Here is a 22,098-nt window from a genome sequence, read left to right as displayed (position 1 = left end):
GCTGGCTGCAGCAAGGAAGGGAATGTGACTTCCCATGAAGCAGCAGATGGTGGCCCTGGCTGCATGCAGGATTCTGCAGATCAACACAATTGTGGGGTGTGACAAATAGCACATCCCTTCACTGTTCATCATTTCACTTGGTACAGGTTGTGCTGGTCCTGTCTCACTGGCATTAGGGCTGGGGACTGCAGTGACTGTCACCTCACCATGTTTGCCCAGGACTGAATCTCAAAGCAGACCTTCTGTTGTAGGGTGGCTTAGAAGTCCCGCATGCTGGAAAGCTGCTTTAGTCCTGTCTTCTTTTTTGCCTACCTTGGCTGCCAGTTTGATGTCTGATCACAGGCTGCTGTCGTATGGGGCAACGTCAAATCAAGGCAATTCCACCTACCTGCTGAGCCATCCTCTGTAGCAGGAAAAGGTGTTTTTTCAGCTCTAACACTCCCATCTCCCCCACTGATGCTCTTTTTTTTTTTTTTTTTTTTTTATTTCAACATTTGTTCAGGCAGTGAGAATAGGCAGATTACATTTGTGCTCTCAAGTCAATTGCCTTCAGTTGTGCTAGTGGCGTACGTGATGCTGTGCAGAACTCAGCCCAGAGGGAGGTGGAAAGGATGCAGAAAGAAGCCAGCATGTCAACAGGAGGTGTCCTTGGCGGACGGTTCGAACAGCCATCATGATGCAAAGCCAAGGAAAGCAAAAGAAGGGAGAGGTGACGCTGGCTTTTTAGGCTGCAAGAGGAGGAGACATTTGGGACATGCAGTGGGATTGAGTAGCAGCCATGTGCTGGTGGAAGGAGAGCTGGCTGATCAATAGCATTTGATGGACAAGCTGCGCTTGAAGCTTAATGAGATTTCTGTGTGGGACCTAGGGGTAAAGCAAAAACTTTGCCACAGGCGTTTGGGAGCAGAGAGGGCAGGATGCTTCTTCAGCTGTGCTCTCTGCTGCCTGAAAACGGGACACGGCGTCAGTCACTGCAGCTGACAGCACGCCAAACCATCTCTCTTTTCATCCCTGTAACAATCTGTTACGGGGGATGATGTATGTGTCAATGAGACCTGCTGCTAGAACAAGGTCCTCTCTACCTGTGCTGTAAGGGAAGACTCCAGGACAGCTGGATGTTTGGTGGAGGTGGGAAACAAGGAGCTTTTCCCACATTTTATGTATGTATTCGTTACTGGCTAAGTCAGCAGCAGCAGAACTTCCACTCAAGGGAAAGGAAGAGAGTTTCCTCCTGGCCATTGCTCACTGCAGGCAGAGATGTCTGTCTAGCTATGGTTGTTGTTAGCCCTGTCAGACAGAGGAGCAGAGTGATTCCTGCAAGGCTTGTCAGGGAAGCCCAATACAGGCCTGACCAGCACCAATGGGTCAGGTGAGTTCAGTGGACATGGCTGGGAGCCATGGGAAGAGGTTTCCCCCTTAGGTCTAACATTTTCCAGTGCAACTATTGAGACTTCCCTTTTTCCACGAGCTCAGCAATGATGCCTAGCTAATGAATTAGTCTGGCTAATTCTGTCTTTTTTCATTCACAAATTGCTCTTCATGGTTTTCCCAAGCTGGTTATTCCTGGACGACAGATCATTTGCAATCAGTTAATTGGGAAAATTGGTAGTATGAGAGGTGGCATGTTAGTTATGTTTCATGGTACCATTTCTCTTCTCTGATTATCCAAAGTAAGTAAGGTAACCTGCCCAAAACAGGGTAGCTGAAGGTTTTACAAGGTGGCTTAGCGTTCATAAGGTGCCTTGCAGCAGGATTTAACATTCACTTTTCATTAGCTCTGCTCCTAATGCAATTCAGGTACTTCACTGTGCAAAAGAGAAAGCAGGATGTTGTTTAGCTTTCCTAGTACAAGGTAATAATTGCAGTTTTCCCTCTCTCAGCACTGTTTGGAATAGTTACAGTGCCTGAGAACAGTACAAATAATCTCGCTGGAAAGGCTCATATGATCTTAAAACACATCTAGTAGCAAAATCTCATCTATCTGTAGCTCCTAACACTACTGTTCAGTGCTTATTCAGGGTAAGAACGTGAAAGAAGAGATAATCACATTCCCCCAACCAATATACCCCTCATATCAGCTTTGCAGGTTGAGATGATGTTTTAGCACCATTGTGCTTGTTTGTATCCAGCAGGCTGTTGGCTTGTGTTTTACAAAGCTGAGCACAGGATGAAAAATGCTTGCCAGGTATCAAAGATAAAAGTGAGTCCTTTGTGTGCATCTCTTATCCACACTCCTTCGGTGGCTTCAAGGGGTACATGCTAGTTATTGAGTCTTTCTGAGAGTCCCTCTCGATAGGCTTCCTCCCATTTACTCTGCTCATCTGTTGTTTTCAGTAGTCAGCCCATGTTCCTCCTACTGCTTCAGAGTCTTTTCTTTGTGCACCTTCTTCCCCTTCCCTGCTCCCCCTCCTATTTCCCACCTCTTCTTTCTTTTGTTTCTGTTTCCTTTTTTGGTTCTGTTTTTGGTTTGGTTTTTTTTTCCTGGCTCTCGCTTCCTAGAATGTGTTGGAGATAAGATGAGAGAGTGTGTGAAGGGGGAAGGGTTTGGAAGGGCGCTGTAGTCTCTCCCATAGCTAGTGACAAGCAGGCAGGAGTAGGCACTAGATAGATGTTTTGACTGTGTTTCATGAAGAAATGAAATTTATGCAGTTATGCTGCCAGTGCAGGCTACATAGAGTAATGTGAAGGGCTTTATGGCTCTGCCTGCATATGCTGTGCTGCCTGCCCCTTCTTTACTAGAGACAGGACTGCAAGTGCAGTCAAGTTAGAGGTGGCCATAGGCCATAGGAATGATACTTACCTACATACTCCATTATGTGTACCAGACTGGGAAGCCCAGAGTCCCACACAAAGGCTGTTTCTGCTCTGGTAAGTAATAGCCCCATCCTTTATTGTTGTTTTTAAGGGTAAAGGTGCCCTGACAGTGGGCTCTGCCAGTATCTGTAGAGAACCCAAAAAAAGAGGCTTGGGAGATGGCAACTCCTGATGGTGGAGCATGTCTCCCATGGTAAGTCACAAAAATATTATAGACAAAACATCTCAGAACTCAACCTCGCTGCAGCTGAGCAAACCTGGGCTATGCAGACCCTGCTTGATTTTTCTTCTTGGGGCCAGAAGCGCTGACAGCATGGTACATAAACACATATGTGGGTCTGGCTGCAGGCAGTCATGTCCAGTGCAAGGAAATGGGTGGAAGAGGAGACTGTACTCACTAGGATTAAGGAAAGGTATATAGTTGGATCCAATAATGCACCAAGCAGTGCTGATTTTCAGATGTGAGCCTCGGACGAGACAGGAACCACTAATCTGGGCAGGAGGGGGCTTTGAAGCAACATGAGGCATATTGTCCCTTATTCAGCTTATGCACATGCTGCAGACAGAGGGGTGATTTCAGGCTCTGCAGTGCATAGTCAAAAACAGGTAGAATCTTGCAGCAGCAGTGTAGAGCTTCCAGTCTGAACAGAAGGACCACATGTGCCTTCAGGATCGAAGATATGTCTGCGAGACAAAAGAAGAGAGATAACAAGAATAGCTAGACATGCACGTAACCTCATGTCTAGCTCAGTACCAACCACAGTGACACCATCACAGGCTCCTTGCACAAACTGGGGAGTGTATGGCTCTCCCTCCCTTCCCACCCAGGGCTTCTTCAATTACATCAGTAGTAAAAGAAAGACTAGGGAAAATGTGGGCCTGCTGCTAAAGGAGGTGGGTACCCTGGTGACACAGGATGCAGAGAAGGCAGAGTTACTGAATGCTTTCTTTGCTAGGAAACTATAGGCCAGTCAGCCTCACCTCTATCCCCAGTAAGGTGATGGAGCAGTTAATTCCGGAGGTCATCTCCAGGTGTGTAGTGGAAAAGAAGGTCATCAGAAGTAGAAAACCTAGATTCACCAAGGAGACATCATGCTTGACCAATCTGATAGCCTTCTATGATGGCATGACTGGCTGGGTAGATGAAGGGAGAGCAGTGGATATTGTTTACCTCAACTTCAGCAAGGCTTTTGACAGTCTCCCATAACATCCTCATAGGTAAGCTTAGGAAGTGTGGGTTAGATGAGAGGGCAGTGAGGTGGACAGAGGACTGGCTGAACAGCAGAGCTCAGAGGATTGTGATCAACGGGGCAGAGTCTGGTTGGAGGCCTGTAACAAGCAGTGTTCCCCAAGAGTCTGTACTCTGTCCAGTCCTGTTCAACGTATTCATCAATGACCTGGATGAAGGGACAGAGTGTACCCTCAGCAAGTTCGCTGATGATACCAAGGTTGGAGGAGTGGCTGATACAACAGAAGACTGTGCTGCCATCCAGCGAGACCTGGACAGGCTGGAGAGCTGGGCCGAGGGGAACCTGATGAAATTCAACAAGAGCAAGTGTAAGGTCCTGCACCTGGGGGGAACAACACCAGTACATGTTGGGGGCTGACCTGCTGAAAAACAGCTCTGCTGAGAAGTACCTGGGGGTGCTGGTGGACAGCAGGTTGACCATGAGCCAGCAATGTGCCCTTGCGGCCAAGAAGGCCAATGGTATCCTGGGGTGCATTAAAAGGAATGTGGCCAGCAGGGCAAGGGATGTTATCCTCCCCCTCTACTCTGCCCTAGTGAGGCCACATTTGGAGTACTGTGTCCAGTTTTGGGCCCTCCAGTTCAAGAAATATGGGAACTACTGGAGAAGGTCCAGTGGAGAGCTACCAAGATGATCAGGAGACAGGAGCCTCTCCCTTATGAGGAAAAGCTGAGACACCTGGGCTTGTTTAGCCTGGAGAAGAGAAAACTGAGAGGCAATCTTATCAATGCTTATAAATATCTGAAGGGTAGGTGTCAAGAAGATGGGGGCAGGCTCTTTTCAGTGGTGCTCAGTGACAGGACAGGGGGCAATGGGCACAAGTTGGAGCACAGGAAGTTCCACCAGAATATGAGGAAAAACTTCTTTACTGGGAGGGTGACAGAGCAGTGGAACAGGCTGCCCAGAGAAGCTGTGGAGTCTTCTTCTCTGAAAATATTCAAAACACGCCTGGACGTGGTCCTGTGACCCCTGCTCTAGGTGTACCTGCTCAAGCAGAGGGTTTGAATGAGATGATCTCCAGAGGTCCCTTCCAAACACTACCATTCTGTGATTCTGTGATCACCAAACTGAGGTGCTAGTTTACCCTTTTATTCTCTAACTCCTGGGCTCCCCCTCCTCAGGACATGCAGCCATGCAATACCCCAGTAAGCCCATGGCTCATGAAGTTGCCAGTCATGCTGTGCCTCAGTTAAGGCTTTTATTTGACTGTCTACCTGACAGAGTGAAGGTTAGGGCTGTTCTTCTTAGACTGGGGAACATATGCTAATAAAATACATATTGCTTTCTGATCAGCCCCTAATGAAAGACATTACTGAAGAGTGTGGAACAAGCACTCACAGTAATTCATGACAGCACCAATTTGGCTTCTCTGGGAAGCTGTAAACTGCTGCTCTCGGCACCTAATGAGGATGGGCAGCTGATGGTGTATGTGAGAGGAAGAAAAGAGAGACTGTCTCCTGGCTTAGGTGGCTTCAGCTGTCCTTGGTAGCTACTGAAGGTTGCAGCTGCTTCTCTCTTTGGAGCTGGGGATGTCTCAGCCCAGAAAGGGAGCCTCCTGTTAAGGAAAATTTAGGAGAAAAAGCTTCCAGGTCTTCTTATTTAGACTGAATAATGGGTTTGCTTTGGCCATCCATGCTTGCTTAACCTATGGATCTGAACCTGTGTGCTTGACTGAACAACAACATAGGCATGAATTTCAGTTCACTAGTGTGCTTGTCTGGCAAATGCCAACTTTACTTTTGCAGTGTGATTATTTGCTCTGGAAACCCCTTACGAGCAATGGTCATCAAGCAAGGAAAATGAAATAAATCCAAGTTTAAACTTACCCTAGCTCTTTAACAGATGCTGTTAATGCTTGACATAATGTCCATTCAAGGTGGTGGTGAAATACTAACCAAGGAAAATGTTTTAATCCAATCTGACAGGCACAAAAGGTTTGGTGAGAGATTACAAAGAAACATCACAGTGACGATCTTCAGATCTAAACCAAATTTCTCCACTACCTAAAACATACCCAAATGCCTTTTTTCAGATGGCAGCTACCCTGCTGAGGAGGCAGGCATCTTCCCCCTGGCTGATACCAGCCTGTCAGATCAGCATCCCCTATTACGATTGTGCTGCTGAAATTTTGTGCAGCTGACACCAGGTTGGGAGGCAATGCCACCTCGGCAAAGGATCAGGTTATCGTAGGGAAGATCTGAAAGATGGAAAATTTACTTGAGTGGTTCAGGTGGGCTGAAATGATGAAATGCAGCAGTACCAATGCAAGGTCATGCCTGTGGAGAGTGCTATCAGAGAAATCTGCTACAGGCTGGGAGCTCATCAGTGTGAAATGACTGAAGTGGAGGACCGATGTGGGTGAATGAGTTGACTTCAAGGAGCTTCTGGTAAGATGCAGGTGTGAGAAAGGGCAAATGTACTCGTAGGTGAAACCTGAGGTACTTCCAGGCAAGGTGGAGAAGTGCTACTGCATGCTATATGCAGGGGTGGGATACTCACCTCCTACAAGTGGGATCATACAGAAAAGGATTATACGGTAAATCACGGAAAGTGAGAGTCTGTGTTAAAAGAGGAGGCACAGAGTGCTTAGCTTGTTTAGCCTAGCAAAGACAAAGGCTGAGAGGGGGTGTGATTGCTGTCTATAAAAACATCAGGGGTCAAGCAGCAGGGAGGGAAAAGAGTCATCTAAGCTAAAGGACAATATTGGCTCAAGATAACTGGGTGCAAGCTGCCTCTGAATAAATTTGGGCTGCAAATGAGAACATTAGGGCAGTCAGGCTCTGGAACAGCTGTCCAGTGGGAGGAGCAGGCCAAATGGGATGGCTTTTAAAATGGGATGTGGTACATTCATAAAATGAATGATCAGAGGTAACCCCTGTGGTGGCAGGGGACTGAACTCTTGTCAGCCAGGAGTGTACTTCCCTTGCTGTGTCCCTGAACATGGCTGTGCTTTTCCCTTCTCTGAACTCCCTGGGGATAGAGGGGGGCTGCCAGTGCAGAGGGGTTTTATCCCTCTGCCAAAATACAGAGAGCAAGAATCAAATCTATGGTGTTCAACTGCAGTGTCAAAGACAAACCGTCTTCCTCTGCTTTGTCCTGTGGTGTCAAGGTGCCACCAAGGACCAGAATCTTAACCATTGCTGTGTGTCAGAAAGTCCATGGGAAGAAGTGAGAGAGAAGGGTTGGATTTTTAGCATGTTTTCCCATCATTGTGGAATATATTCGAGAGGTTCCTAAAATTCCCTGTCCCCACCTCCTTCCTGCCTCTGTTTCTGAGTACTTTTCATTCCTCTTTTCCCAAGAAATTTGCAATGATCTTACTTCTACCTGTGGAACTGATCTCCTGGGCTCTCATTCTCCAGCAATGGAGAATGGGTCTGGCCTTGGATAATTTGCTCTCAATCCCTGACACTGTAAACTCTGACACACATAAATCCTGTCATCATCTTTTCCTTTTTTTTTTTTTTTTTTTAACTTTAAGAAGTACATGGCATCTGAACTCCTTGAAGTTACCTCTCTGCAAGGCATCCTGTAGCTTTGGAGGTGCAGTTGGGGCAGAAATTGAGGCCAAGTCATGTCTGCTGAGGTAGCAGGGTATTTTGCATTGCAAAGCCCCGTGTTCTCTCCAGGAATTGTCACTAGCGGCATAACAAAGCTCAGCCCCTTTCCTAGGGACCTAGGATGGGGTGCTTGGGAATATCTTTCCTGGCCATCACTAGTTTAAGGCTACAGACACTGCCAGTGCCATCATGTTGAGGGCAACAGTGTGATTGTTTCTGGTCTTTGTGAATGACACTCCCTTTGGAAGGGAGCAGCTGTGTCTTAGCTGGGTTTTGTTGAGATGACTTCACAGCAGTCACAGCCACAGGGGAAATCTGGCATGAGATGGTGCTTGCAGCCCCTTAGGATAAAGCTATATAATGTGTCCAAGACTGTTGGCAGACTGAACTGGTAAAAACGGGAGGCTCCTTCACATCCTGAGTTGTATTGCCTGTTAGAGGAAAAGTGCCCTTTTGCTGCTGTTGCCTTCTTCAGGCCCCTGGGCTATGCTAAAGTGGGATGTCTATGGCTGATGAGAAACTGGCCAGCTTGACTGAATCTGTTGTTCTCCTGGACACGAGGGACACAGATGCCCTTGCACCTACTGCTGCCAGGGTGCTGAGCTTTGAAGACCACCTTAATTGCTGATTGCTTGAAGAGTGCAGCTCACCAGCTGCACAGGCATTAGATTATTTTGTCCACATTATTGCCCCATGCTTCTTTTAAACCTATTTGAGATACCTATGCTTCCTGCACCACAAGGCTCTGCATGGCTCCTGATCCCGTGCACATCTGCTCTCCAGAGTGTCCTGACTTTCACAGATGAGAGAGGAGGGCTGGAGGGGCAGGAATCAGCCTAACACCCCACCCGCATGTGTGCCAGAGACAGCATCTGTCTGTTGTGCTCCTCTGCAGAGCTGTATGGGGAGCGAGGAAAAGCCTGATGGAGGGAGGGAGCCTGCGTGCGAGGCTGCTGTGCCACACCAGCCTGCCTTTGTCTGCCATCTCCTCTCCCTTCAGAGAGGCCAGCCTGGCTGGGTATGGATGCTGCAAGCTCTCCCAGTGCCCTATGTCTGTGCTTAGCTGGCAAGGATGGAGTGATAGCACGGGCAGCCACCCCCGTCTCATTTGTGCAGCAGGAAGGAGCAGCCAGGGGAATTTGAATGAGGCTGAGAAAAAAGTGAGACAGTGAGTGTCTGTGGAAAGGATTTGGAGGGGAGATACCAGAAAGCAGAGCTAGCGCTCATGCCCTGAGCTGAGAAGTTGCTGAAGAAGCAGGCAGGTAAGGACAGAGTGGCAGGGGTGAATAGCAATGCTGGGAAGCTGGATGCCTGCAGAGCAGTTCATTTGCTTGAATCGGCTTGTTGGAGAACCTGCATGATTTTAATGTACATTCTTCTAGCTGGTGTTTGCAACAATTCCCTGGGGCTTGGTGATGAAATAGGTTTTCTTTCTAATTTTTCCCTCAAGTAAGCATGTAGCTGCTTAATGTGCAGCTGGTTGTGAGACCACATGCATGGCTATACAGGTCACACCAAGTCCCAGCACAGGTAGGTTATCATGGTCTTGTGAATCCAGGATGCAGTTTGTTGAGCAGGACTACATCACTTAACTAATGACAGATGTGTTTATTAATATCCTTTGGCTTTATTATGTCTGTTAGCTAATACGTACCTGGATTAAACATCATTCAGTCTGAAAACATCATCCTTTTGTCCTTTAATAGCCTACATAAACAGAAAATGTAGATGTGGAGGTGTCATACTTTGGACCCCCCCTGCTGTGACAGCGTCCCAACTGGGATGGAAGCAGTGGGCAGGGGTAGTGGGTATCCTGCTTTTCTCTCTGAGGCTCTTGACGCGTGTTCCTGGACCATGAGCCAGCTTGGCTGGCCACAGTGAGATGCTCACTCTCTAGGCATCACGAGCCAGCTGAAATGATAAGGTCAGGGACAGGGCAAGGCAATACCTACAAACAGAATGTGATGGTGAGGAATGAGAAAGGGCAGACCTAGTTTGCAGGTCCCAGAGGCTTGATGGCTAAGTACATGTGAGCATGGGAGTGTGCTCTCCCGTGGTTGCTAATACTGCTTACAAGTGACACTGTGCACGTGAGTACATATGTCCCACGTGGGGCTGATTTTGCCCTTTGTAAGGTGTTTTTAGTGAACCCATTCTGCAAAAACGTTCTCTGCTCTGCCGCCTCTGTGGTATCACAACCAGCTGGTAAAAACTGTGGGTTGTTTTTTTTTTCCCTTCCCGTCCCCTCCCTCTCATTATTGGAAATGAAAGGAGGTGAAGGTGAGATGAGGCTGTGCATTGCGCTGTGCTCTTGTTCTGGCCCCACTGGCAGCATCCCGAGCCTGGTGATGAATGAGCTTGTTGTGTGAGATTCTCCACTGAGGCTTTAGCATCTCTAATAAGGTGGCCAGCATTTCACTGTCCTCTGCGCCTGCCTCTGCTTTATTAACTGCACCGCAGCAATATTAAGCTGGAGCACTGGGCTGGCATGATCAGAAGGAGGAAGGAGGCTGAGGAGGGGTTGGAGGGAAGAAGATACCAGGGTAGCATGAGAGAAGAGCATGCACGGAGCAGGAGAATGAGGGCAGCAGTGGGTGATTGAAGCAGAGGATTAAAAAATGAGTTCCTGCTGGACTGATACATGCAGGTCTGCACTAACCTGCTGCTGGCAATCAGGGAGGCAAAGGATGTTTAGGGAGGGGGAGGCAGAGCCAGACCTTGGCCTTGATGTCTCTGTCTGCTGGATCTGTGCTAGTGACTGCAAGCCAGAACCTGCTCTGTGAGCACAGAGCAAGTGGCTGGCTGGAGCTGTCCCTTTTTTCTCCGTTGCACTAATTTCATGCCCTTTAAACTGTGCTGGCAGCATACCTGGCCCTTTCCCGTGATGGCTGCAGCTAGCCCAGGGGAGACATTTGGCCCATGCTGCTTTTCGCCCAGAAGAACCAGTCTTTCCAAAGGCATCCCACGGCAGTTCTGTCAGGACTGTAGGGACTGTAAGAAGAATGCATGGAGGGCAGCCTTGCTGGTAGCCAGTTGCTGTGTCTGTCCAAGTTGCAGGAAACAGGACACAGGCTGAGAGAAGTGTTGGGTCCAAAACATTTGGTGGAGGGAAAAGACCCTCACAAAACTTTTCCCTTCTGCTCCAAAAGGAGGTGCATGCCAGGCCCCAGCAGTCCCTTTCCCATTACCTAGCGATCCGGGTCTCTCCTGGGAAACAGGACAGTTGCAACACATGGGGGACATATGTGCCTTTATTATTTTTCACAGCCAAACCTGGGTGGCAGCCAGGTATTTGTTTGGTTAAACCCTTGTGCCCCTGTGGATAGACTCAACTGGGGTATCTAGAGCTCTGCAGTCTGGACTGGAGGCTGATTTCTGTTTGTCCTGGATTAGGTGATGTGGGAGAGTAAGTGATTTGACATTGCTCTCAGAGGCTTTAGATACCCAAATTCCACCCAGCTCCGAGCTGAGGCAGAATTTACACTGTCTGAATCTCAGCCTCAGGCTTCTGTCTGACTCTCCATTTTGTTTCTCCTCTAAAGGTTATGTCTAGACGGGGGAAATGGCTCCTGACCTCCTCCTATTTGCTGGCTGCCTTCCCAGCGCCTGGCCTCATGGCAGCCTATGGGGAGGAGCTGCCACCAGCCCCCTGCCCCCCATCAGGCTCTGCTCCTCGAAAAGCCCCATGCCAGGAGCCGTACTGCTCCAGCCTCCTGATTCTGGCTTGTGAACCTTTCTCTCCTCCCAGATAATTGGGGCTCTGGTGCTAATGATCCCAGGTGAGATTGCTGCCGCTGGGAACCAGCTCAGCTCTTGCTTGGCACAAGAGTGCAGAGGTGCACTCTTGGTGGTGCAGAGGGCTGGCAGATGGGAGGGCTGAGCGCTAGGCATGCCAGTTGGTTCAGCACCCAGCTTGCATGCATGCAGATGGGGCGTTGTTGATAAGAATGGATCCTGGCAGCATCCCAGTGCCAAGTTCATGCTTGGTTCCCAGAGCCACTGCCCTGGTCTTGCCCACTGGGACTGCTCCCGGGTGCCTCATGGGAAGGCACAGAGCAGGGGAAATGCACCAGAGCAGTTCCTGGCCCTCTGACCCACCTTGCCAGGGGAGGAGGAGAAGCGGGAGGAGGGAGCAGAAAGCATCTCCTCAAGCAACTTGCACCCTGATCTGTTTAGGTAGAAAGGTCCCTTTTAGGTACAATCTGTAAAGCAGGTACCAAGTTGTTGTTCCCTATGAGAACCATATGCAGCCAGGGGTTCCCAGGGACCAGTCCCTGCTCTGACACAGTACCATGGCAGGACCTGGTCTAGCCCTTCCCCTTCACTTAGGAACACTATCCAACCTGTGGGCAGATCAACTCAGGTGAGGAGGTGGGTCCTGGAAATGAACAGGGCTCTGACGTGGGAAGCTCTCCAGTGGCAGGCATTGCTTCTGAGTTTGATCTTAGGGTTATGTACATTAGGGCTGGAAGCAGGCAGAGGAGGGATTGCATGTGCTTGTTTTTACCAAGCACCACATCTACATTGCTCCCCTGCCCAGCCTTCACTCCTGCTGTGCCCTCACTCCATCTTCTTGCCCCATACTCTCCACACTGACAGATTTGCTATAAACCTTCCTCCCTGCGTCCCTCTTCCAGTCATCCTGTAACTTCAGAGTTAATGATGAACTCTGAGCCTGCCTATCAGGAGAATTGCCTTTGTGATGAAACCTGTCAGCCTAGAGGATGTATCGAAGCTAGAGGGAGGCTTAGTGTCTGGGCCAGTGAACACTGGGTCATGGGAAGACCTGCCAAAGGTCTTTTTACCAGGACCAGCATCCCCAACAACGTATCAGAACAAATCTTGCCACAAGGATCCAGGGACTGCACAGCAATAGGCAGGAAACTGTATCTTCACAGTGCAATCCTTGTTCTCATCCTTCCCCCACCAAGCAGGCATGACTATGGCAGGGAAGTTTCACTGACACGTAATTAATCATTTTTAGTGGTGGTGATTTTGACAACGATATTTTTCCCATTGTTTTCTTGAAACCTCCCTGCTGCCTTAGCAGACTGAACAATATACAGGCTGGTATGGTTCAGCTCTTTCCTAAGTGGGCCCCAGAGAAAGGGGGTTTATGGATGACTCCAGAGGACGGCCGACTTGAACTAGACCCCTTGCTCTCGTCTGTAGAGGCGGCATGGACTAGGGTTCAAGGGTGAATCCTGTGGAAGGGTGGTGAGGTAGCATGGGATTAGACAGGTCCTAATGAAATGCTGCAGGGCCCAGGCAGCAACTGAATTAATTCTGCAGCAGTGATTGTGAACTGAAAAGTATCTTGGTAAAATGCCATGCTGAGTATGCACAGGACCTTGGTGCACTAATGGAGGTGAATTGGGTTCATTCCTCCCCTCTTGGAGACATCAGTTCCAACACACACCTGCTCCAGGACCTGTTCAAGTTGTCTCTCGGTCAGGAGGACCTGAAGGCTTTCCTTCACGTAGACCTCAGCCTCCTGATCACTGTTCTGTACCAGGTCTGGGAATTTTCAAACCAATTCTGCATGAAGATCTCATTGATAAACGAGGTGTGCTTGTCTGTATAGGAATAGGAGAAACAAGGTGTTAGATGGTGGATAGGATCCCTCAAGTTTCCAGTTTCAGGATTTTCGTAACACTGTGGGTTCTTTTTCTATGCAGCTGGCTCAGAGAAACACCATCCAAACCTTCATTCCTGTGCAGAAAATGGAGAAAGGCCTGTTGCTGGAGCACATCTTGCCCAACCTGAAAGTGCCTCAGAGTTATGAAGTTCGCCTGACACCCATCACCAGCTTTGGGGCTGGGGATATGGCTGCCCGCATCATCCGGTACATGGAACGTAGGTGTCTCCTCCTCGGTCCTGGCTACAAGAGCAGGTCCAAGCCTCAGGCCTAGGGACATGGGCATGCATAGACATTGTCTCCTGTGACCCTTGGGTGGATCTCTTTGCTCTACCAAGTTTTGATGGGACGGTGCTATGACATTTGGCCATGCTTTGGCTGTTGCCATCAATGCAGAGCACTAGATAGAGATTTTTGAGAGCCAGTCTCCACTTATCTTTCACTCAGCAGCTGACTCGCACTCTCCACTCTGTGGGCAGCAGAGCCCCAAAACCCCAGTCCCTGGTCAGGCCATGCTGCAGCCTCCTGTGGCACAATGGCATATTTTAGAGGACAGCCACTGGACACTGCGTATTAGCTACATGCCCATAAAAGTAAGAGGATTTAGGATTTCAGGGGGCTTCAGTTCTTTCCAGAGCTGAATGCACAGTTCCTTTCCTAACTAGTAACTAGTAAACCTGTAGCTCTGTCCAGCACCCTGAATCCCAGATCATCCCATTGATATACATGACCACGCTTCTCTCCCCAGCATCCCAACAGCTAACAACTCTCCCCATTCTCTCAACTTTATGATTTCTTTACTCACCTTAGGATTTTGAACACTGTATTTCAGCAGAAAGTACAGATTCCCCTCCTGTTATGTTTGCATGATTTCACACAACCCTCTTGTCCCGTGGAGTGACATATTCTGGTCTCCCCAGCATACCTGTTGTCTCAGACTTCCACAGTGTCTCAAAGTGTTTTGATGTCCCTCTTGGACACCAAGCTTTGGTATCTAACTAGGCACTATCCCAGGGGGTGGTCCAGAAAGAAACTGCTTGGTTGTGCAATTCCAGGATCACCCTTTGTGTGGGGTTTTCTTAAGGTCTGTGGCTGCTTGGATCAGAGAGTCAGCATCTTTCTCCATCACCAAGGCAGACACCAAGCACTGCTGTTTCACAGGGATGCTGCTAGGAGATTTGTGCATCTATGACATTTCTTGACGTGTTTGTTTTATTTTCAGACTTTGATTGTGATTTGTGTTTTGAGGGAGTACTAGATGTTCTGACTTGTTTTTCTGTTTACTCTTCCAGCAATCAACTATCCCAACCCAACAGGTAAGCAACAAGGCCTTTGTATTTACGTTTTGAATGTAATGCATGTTCATCAGGTGTTCCAGCAGATCAGGAAAGCCAAACAGCTGGAATACACAGCTGGCTTTGCCAAATCTTTTTTCCTCAAAAGAGGATGAAATTGCATACACTAATGCTTCCAGTAAGTAACGCCATTTGTTGTACCTTGAGTTATCACCAGGAGATATACACCAGAGATATGCCTCCCACTCACACCTGATACCTCAGCAACTGGATGGACTGTGATCTTGAACCCACTCTCCCTCTAACACTAGCAATCTGCATTCAGTAAGCAGGTTATTAAACGTTCCCCAAAAAGGAATGTATATCCTTCCATCCTCTTCTGACCAGGAAAGATACCACTTGACATCTCTGCGGGCTGGTATGGAGCAGTCTCCAGCTCAGATCTGGTTCTTCTTGCAAATGCCTGAGCACAGTCCCTTTTTTCTTTCCCTCCAGTGTCATCACTGTTTACTTGCTTATTTACCTTCTGGTCATTCCTGCCAAGATTCAGGCCCATCATTACTGAGCACCCAGAGCTCCCATTGATTTTGAGAGCAGAATACACAACATCTCAGAACAATGGTCTTTAAAAAGAACATGATGGTGCCCGTTGAGCATAAAAGAGGATTTCTAGCATGCTGTAAGTAGTGGTGGAGTGATCTTCAGGGGATGAAATAAAGTCCTTTTGCTTCGATTGTTGGATACAAGCCCAGGCAAAATTCTTGGGCAGAGATGGGCAGACTACTTGCTGGTGGTTCATGGGGAGCAGGTGGTTCCACGTAGCTGTTTCTTTCTCCCTGTTTCCAGCTGCTGAATCAGCATTCAGTCTGTTTATACATTACTCTGTGTATGTGTAAGTAAGTGTTACTGCTGCACTACAGGGTAGCAGTGGGAAGGAGAAGCCAGGATTAGGCAACAGCAGCCAGGAATCAGGATATGGGCTTATCTTTTTAAGGCAGCCATGAAGCATTCACTCTTGCAAGTTCACACTCTGAGGATGGTTTGATGAACCATACTCTGCTTCTTAGAGGGATTTGCTTTGCTTTGCTTTGTCCCACTTCCTGTTCCTCTTTAAACATTCTCCATAGAAGATACGTGGGGAAACACTGAGTGTACTGCCAGGGACCCACTCCAGAATGTGCTCCTCAGTACTTGCTGGAGGAGGCAAGCATCCCAGCCCACAAAATCTGTCCTTTTGCTGATTGCTTTTATACTACATAAATCACTGGTAAAGCCAAGGCAACTTTGGTCCTAATTGTATCAATCTCTTGGGATCTTGGTAAAGTGAGTCTTCAGACTGCTCACCTGGGGTCGCTTTGGCAGTGTGACTGAGACCAGAACGACAACATGAAATTTGGCTAAGGTGGGGGATAACAGCCACGCTTGTATTTTCATGCAGTAAACCCAACACTTAGGGTTTCTCCTTGATACAGGTTACCCAGCCTATGCTGGATATAGGGACCTCTGGGCCAGTCATAAAGGTCTTGCCTGTGAGTTCACGCCTTGAGACTGACTGCCTAAAGTTACACCCACCACACTTCCTTTCAGAGGTGATGCTTTCTTTCAGACCTGCTGCCAATGAAATATGAGCCCAAAGGCTCTTAGCTCTGTCTCTGGGCCACAGCTCAGTTCCCAGGCTCTCGTCCCAGTAAGATGGAAATCCCTAGTGCTACCTCTTATTTTCCCACTTCCTCTGCTACCACCATCCCCCAGGCAAAAGGGTTGGGACAGGATTGTAAAGGTATCCTCACGCTAGGCTGCCCAGCCAAATTCTGGGAGCAAACATTAAGAGCTCTCAAGTGAAAGGCAAAGATTAGATGATTAATGCCTCTGGCAGCCTGATCCAAGGGCATGCACAATGGTGATTAATTTACAAACTCTGAGAGTCACTTAATATAATTATTTCTTCATGCGTTTTCTCTCTCAGCCTAATAAGATGTTAATGACATTGGGGCAGGCATGCATGTGGCATGGTTACAGAGCCAGGTACTGGGGTTGCAAAGTAAAAGCAGAGGAAATGAACAAAAGACATTGAGGATTTCAAATATTTAGAGCTTAGCAGTAAGACTGACCATAACTCTTAAAAGTCAGTTAATCTAGTTCGAAAAACCAGAGTTTTTCTTTAAAAAACGATCTTAGAATTATCTTAATTCTAAGGTATTCCCTTAAAGATGTCTTAGAATAACTGGTTATTTTAACATCATGACTAAATTCCAGTGCTGGGGAATCTGCTCTGTCCTTCTTGCCTCTCCCCTGCTATTTCATTTGGTTATAGCATTCACTTTCTAACCCAAACCCTGCAGTGCAGCCCTGCAATCTATTCCAGCTCACCCACAGTGGATGGTTTGGTTTCCCTGGTTCTAGCATGAGTAGCCTTGCAACCTTGGTGATGAGGGCATTAAGAAGCATATGGCATTGCTGTTTTTTTTTTTCTCTTGGCCAGTGTGTCTTGCCCTTCCAGAGCAGCAACATGATTTCTCGTAGATCTGCATTTTGGCTGTGTGTGGTGCTAAAATGTTTTGGGATCATGGACAAGTACAGTAGGTGGTGATCAGTACCAGGTGCTGGTTGTTGTAGATTACCCTGGCTTACTGTTTACTGTCTAGTGCTTGTGTGTCCTGTCTCTGATAACGCCTTATAGTCCAGAGGAATCTGAGCTTGTTGCCCCAGTATGAACATGTGGGAATGAGGTGCGAGCCTGGTGTTTAGACCTGGTTTCCTCAAATCTGTGCCCATGCCTCAGGAATGTGTGTAACACAAAGGTTAAGAAAGGTGACTGCCACCAATTCCTTGTATCATGATGGAAAATAGGATTGTCTGGGCCATATTATCCCCTTGTCACAAATGGAGATATTAAAGTAGATGGCAATCCAGTGTGACCCAACCAGTTTTGGTACTGTGAAGCTTTCTTCCATTACTGGTTATAAATGCTTTAGAAACTTACCATGGAAAAGGCTGTTAAATGCTATTTCTTAGATCCTAACAAACTTTGGGGTCGCAATACAGTTTTCATTGTCTTCATCTTCTAGATGGGGAAACTGATCTCCAGAGAGAAGGTGGTAGCCTGTGGGTCACGCAGCAGGTCTACAATAGAGCAACAGAGTTGAGGCGCAGAGCATGGTCCCTTGTGCTCCAAGCTGGTTTCAGCCATCAGACCACAGCTAAATGATGAAGGCAATTTTATTGAAGTGTGCTCCATCTGTTATTCACCCATAGTGCGCAGCTAGAATAGGATTATTTTTTTTTTTGCATTCATCTGGCAGCCAGAATTTCAGGACCAGGGATGGCTTTCCCCTAAGGACTTGAAATTAAAACCTCCATCATGTTTCTCAAGAAGGCAAAGCAACAAGAAATGCTAGTAGCCACAGCAGAGGGTCTCTCCCCTGGGAATACAGGGAGGTAACTGGGAGCAAACGTTTCTGCACTTCGAGCTGCCACCACTGCAAAGCCTGCCAAGGAAATCTGTTTGGTGAAGACAGTGCTAACTCCAGCCTTTGAGGAACCAGCTCCCCTGCCACCTCCACCTCGCCTCTAACAATCCAGAGAACAACTTCTGTGTTCAATATTTAAATCCACTGTTTAATTTTTAAACAGGAAGCTTCCTTTGCGCTGCACTGTTGAGCCAGGATCCCTGGCAGATGGTATGAGTCTGCAAGAAGGTTTGCTTCACACAGGCAGGGTCAGCAGTTGGATCACCACTGTGGCCTCTGAGACACAGCAGGTCATTTAAAGGTTTTCTTATTGGCTCAATCTGCCAGGTTTGTCCTGGTGAGTCTTGCTGATAACCGTCCAGAGGTGATGTGCTGGCGGTTTCCTAAACCACACCAAACATCTCCTAGTTATTCTGGGCACCTCCACTTCTAGCTCAGAGAAGCATCAGAGCTTTACCCTTCTGTGGCTTGTTTTAAACCAAAGGACTAGGAGTCAGAGCACTTGGCTTCTGTTTGCAGTTTTGGAACTGCCTGCTGTGACCTTAAACATGCCTCTGTTTCCCCACCTGTAATGCAGGCGATATATAGAAAAAGGCATTGGTACCTCATAGAGATGTTAAAAAGCCATGCTCATTAGTTGTTGCAAAGTGCCTTGAGATCCCAAGCTAAGCAGAGGCAATGTGCTGTAGTTATCAACTCCTGCACAGCAAATGGTGTTGTACGTAAGCCTGATCGTATTGTGCTATCTGTGGTGCATAGGACCCTTCTCTGTTTTATGGCCTCTGCTAGAATTGTTGCCTTCTGGAAGTAGCTGTGTCTGAGTGAGAGGAGAGGGTGGACTCAGGGCCTTGTTTTGGCATTAAAAGAACTCTCTTCAAGCTTTCAAGTCGTCTCTGAGCAGTCTCATCCCATGGGTCTGTGGGTCTTCTTACAAATCACACTAATCCATCACCTGGCACAACCAGCCCTTGGCGCTAAACTGGGAATACTGTCCTCAGTCCTCTTGTCTTACAGAGTGCTCTCTGATCAATGCCTGAGCTTGGGCTTTTCCCTTAATCTGCTGCTGCTTTGGTTTCTGTGCGTCATCCTTTGTGGGTTTGCCCCCCCTCAATCAGTTGCCTGGCTGGTCTCTGTGTTACAGCTTTCAGCTTTGCTTTCCACCTGATATTCCCTGTTAAGGGAATTTTGTGCTGCAGAAAGATGTCACCTTTCTCCTCTGCACAACAGTGTCAGAGGTGCAGATCATCCCAATCCCTTTGATTGCAAAAGGACAGTTGCAGTGGATCCTGCTGTGTAGGATAATGCCATTGTAAGAGAAAAATGGCCTCTTCTAACTGCAGCTGGCAGCCTGTGAGCTGGAGCCATGCAAATGTTTGTCTTCATCCAATGGAGAGAAGCTGGGGTGTTAGACCAACCCAGCAATATCAGAAAGCTTGTGTGCTCCAACCCCGCCTGTGAGGACCAGTGAGCATCTGGTGCAGCCACAAACTCCCTCCTCTCAGCCATGAGGGCTGGGGAAGGACCCTTAAATATGCTTTCTCACCCTTTCCCCCATCCAGCTCTTTGTGCTGGGGATGAAACGGGCCCCCCAGCCCACGCAATTGCCCTACCTCAGACCCCACAGTCTGAGTCTAGCCCCATCCGCTAGTTCCCCGCTCCTCCCTCCTCCTTTAGCTCCAGCTGCCATGTGGCCCCCTGTGCTTGGCACTTCAGAGCAGTGGCTAATTTGGATTAGAATGCTAATTAGAAATGAGCGGATTGAACGGAAAGCACTTAGCCAGGGTTAATCAGCAGTTAAGTGGCCAGCCCAGCCGAGCTCCTGATGGCTGTGCTTGGCTCACAGGAGTGGCGTTTCCTGCTGAGCTTACAGAAGACCCAGCTGCCCTGGTCTGTGAACCAAGCCCGTGGCTTGCAGCACAGTACCCAACCTGTGGTGGCAAAGACTTTTTTACAGGCCACAGCAGGATGCTGCCTCCTCTCTTCTCACTGCTTTGGTGGGATGCTGGAGAGAGACAGTCAAGAAGAGGGAACAACAGCATGGAGACCCCATTTCCCTGCCACAGGGGTCTGCAGGCTTTTGATGTCTGTTTGGATGACAGTCTTTTTTATTTCCAAATGGGAGGGGATGGGCAGGGCCTTAGCTGCAGAGTAGGAACTGGGAGGTACAGCATCTCAGAGTCAAGATGCTGTTCATTGCATGAGTAGTCTCTCCTCTCTGGTAGAAGATGGCAGATTTTGGTGTGCATGGTAGGTGTGTGAAGCTCGTACCATCACAGCATACCATGTCTGGAGCTTTTGGCCCTGGCACTGCAGAAAGCTTCCCTTGCCTGTCCAATCCTTGGCACCCAGCCTGTAGGTTGCTGACCCTGCTCTACCCTATATGTCCTGATGAAGTCACCCATCCTGGGACAGAGGGCCTCCCACCCAGGAATCAGAGGAAACCACTTGTGAAGATACAAGAATGCAGGAGCCCAAGTAGGCATTTGGGCTTCTCTTAATTTTGGGCATGATAACAGGAACAGTGTTGGGGGGTAAACCCCAGAAAGTTTGAGTCGTGCACCAGCATGACATAGATGAGTTTCTGGCACATCCTAAGCCCTTAGCAAGATCCTTGTTTTCCTTTCTTTATGTGTTCTTTCATGGCATTTAAGTACTTTATCTTTCCGTTTCACAGCACACCTCCTTGCTTTTATATAAAGACAGAAGGTTAAAAGATCTGTACTTACTGTGTCTGCACCACTCACAAGGTCTGACATCCCACTTTCAGCCCATTCTCCAGCTCTGGTTTCTGCCCAGGGACCTTTCAGAACTAAAAGCAATTTTCACATCAGGTCTTGGACCTGTTTTCTCTTTCTCTTCTGTCTGTTTCTTCCATCCCTCTCCTACTGTGTCAGCCGTGCAAAGCTGGTTCTTGGCCTTTGTTTTTGTGGCTCAGGAACTACCTTTCTACCACAAAGGTTATCCTCTTCAGCCTAGGCAAGTCCAATCCATTCCAATCTCTGCAAGTCCATCTATGCACAAGATTTTTCACCTGTCTTACAATATTCCTGTAGGGTGTGACTGTCTTGTGGTAGTAATAAAAGCGAGCCCCATTGCACATGTGGTTGATCCTACATAAAAGTCTTTTACCTACTTGACTTATTTTATTAGGGGAACCAGCATAAGCTGCAGTATCGAATGTGCCTTTTAACTGGTATAAATTGGATGTACTCTGGCTAAATTACACATTTGTGGCACTGAGCTGACCTCTTCTCCACAGCTGTTTTTTTTCATCTGTGCCCTAGTTTAGTTTAATAAAATACCACGGCAGGGGGTGGGGTGGGGTGTCATCTGCTGGCACTTTTTCCTCTCTCCTGGGGAAATTATTCAACCATCAGTTGTTCTGGTTTAAAAGCCCTTGTGGCCTGTTTGCCTTCAATGCTCTTTTTACCCTCTTCTACATTTGCCCCCTCAGGCCTCACAGCAGAATCTCTTTCTCTTTAGCCCTAATAGCCTTCTTACATTTTGTCAGACCATCACATCCATCACCCTAGATTAACCCTTCCATAATCGTACCAATCATGGATATATTCCTTTTCAGCATCTTCCTGAGGTCAGGGGCTGCCCATCTGTCCCCAGTTTGATGCAGAGCCGCAGTGGTAGTGTAGCAGTGCTGTGCAGCTTGCTGCAAGCACCAGGCAGCCTTGGGGAGGAGGTTTGAAAAGCCATTGCTGACCAGCCCCTTCCCTTCCCCGCAGATAACACTTGCCGCTTTGAGGATGAGAAGATTTGTGGCTTCGTGCAAGACAAGATGGACAACTTCGACTGGACCCGGCAGAACGCCCTGACCCAGAACCCCAAGCGCACCGTCAACACAGGGCCACCCACGGACATCAGCGGTACACCGGAGGGTAGGCACAAATCTGAGTTTCTTTTGGCTTGTTAGGCGTCCTACGGCTCTGGGAGCTGGTAGAGTGCTGATCTGCTTTCCACACAACACGCTTCTCCTCTGCACAGGGTGCAGGGAGCAGGCAGTTAATTTGCATGTTACTGATTGGCATTAAACACACAATTAAAACACCCACGACTTCGTTA

The 22,098-nt window shown here is 48.1% G+C and overlaps 1 protein-coding gene across 3 annotated transcripts in view; it reads left to right on the top strand.

Annotated features, from left to right (window-relative positions):
• Positions 1-22,098, top strand: part of MDGA1 (MAM domain containing glycosylphosphatidylinositol anchor 1) — a 151,501-nt gene that overhangs the window by 103,232 nt on the left and 26,171 nt on the right. For all 3 annotated transcript variants that reach the window (XM_064446009.1, XM_064446011.1, XM_064446010.1), the window contains 3 exons: positions 13,300-13,477; positions 14,552-14,575; positions 21,762-21,914. In XM_064446009.1, coding sequence (XP_064302079.1) covers positions 13,300-13,477; positions 14,552-14,575; positions 21,762-21,914 — 355 coding nt within the window. The remainder of the gene's footprint in view (positions 1-13,299; positions 13,478-14,551; positions 14,576-21,761; positions 21,915-22,098) is intronic.

The sequence above is a fragment of the Phalacrocorax carbo genome, chromosome 3 (assembly GCF_963921805.1).
Source record: "Phalacrocorax carbo chromosome 3, bPhaCar2.1, whole genome shotgun sequence".
Lineage (NCBI taxonomy): Eukaryota > Metazoa > Chordata > Aves > Suliformes > Phalacrocoracidae > Phalacrocorax > Phalacrocorax carbo.
This window is presented reverse-complemented; position numbering and strand designations above follow the sequence as displayed.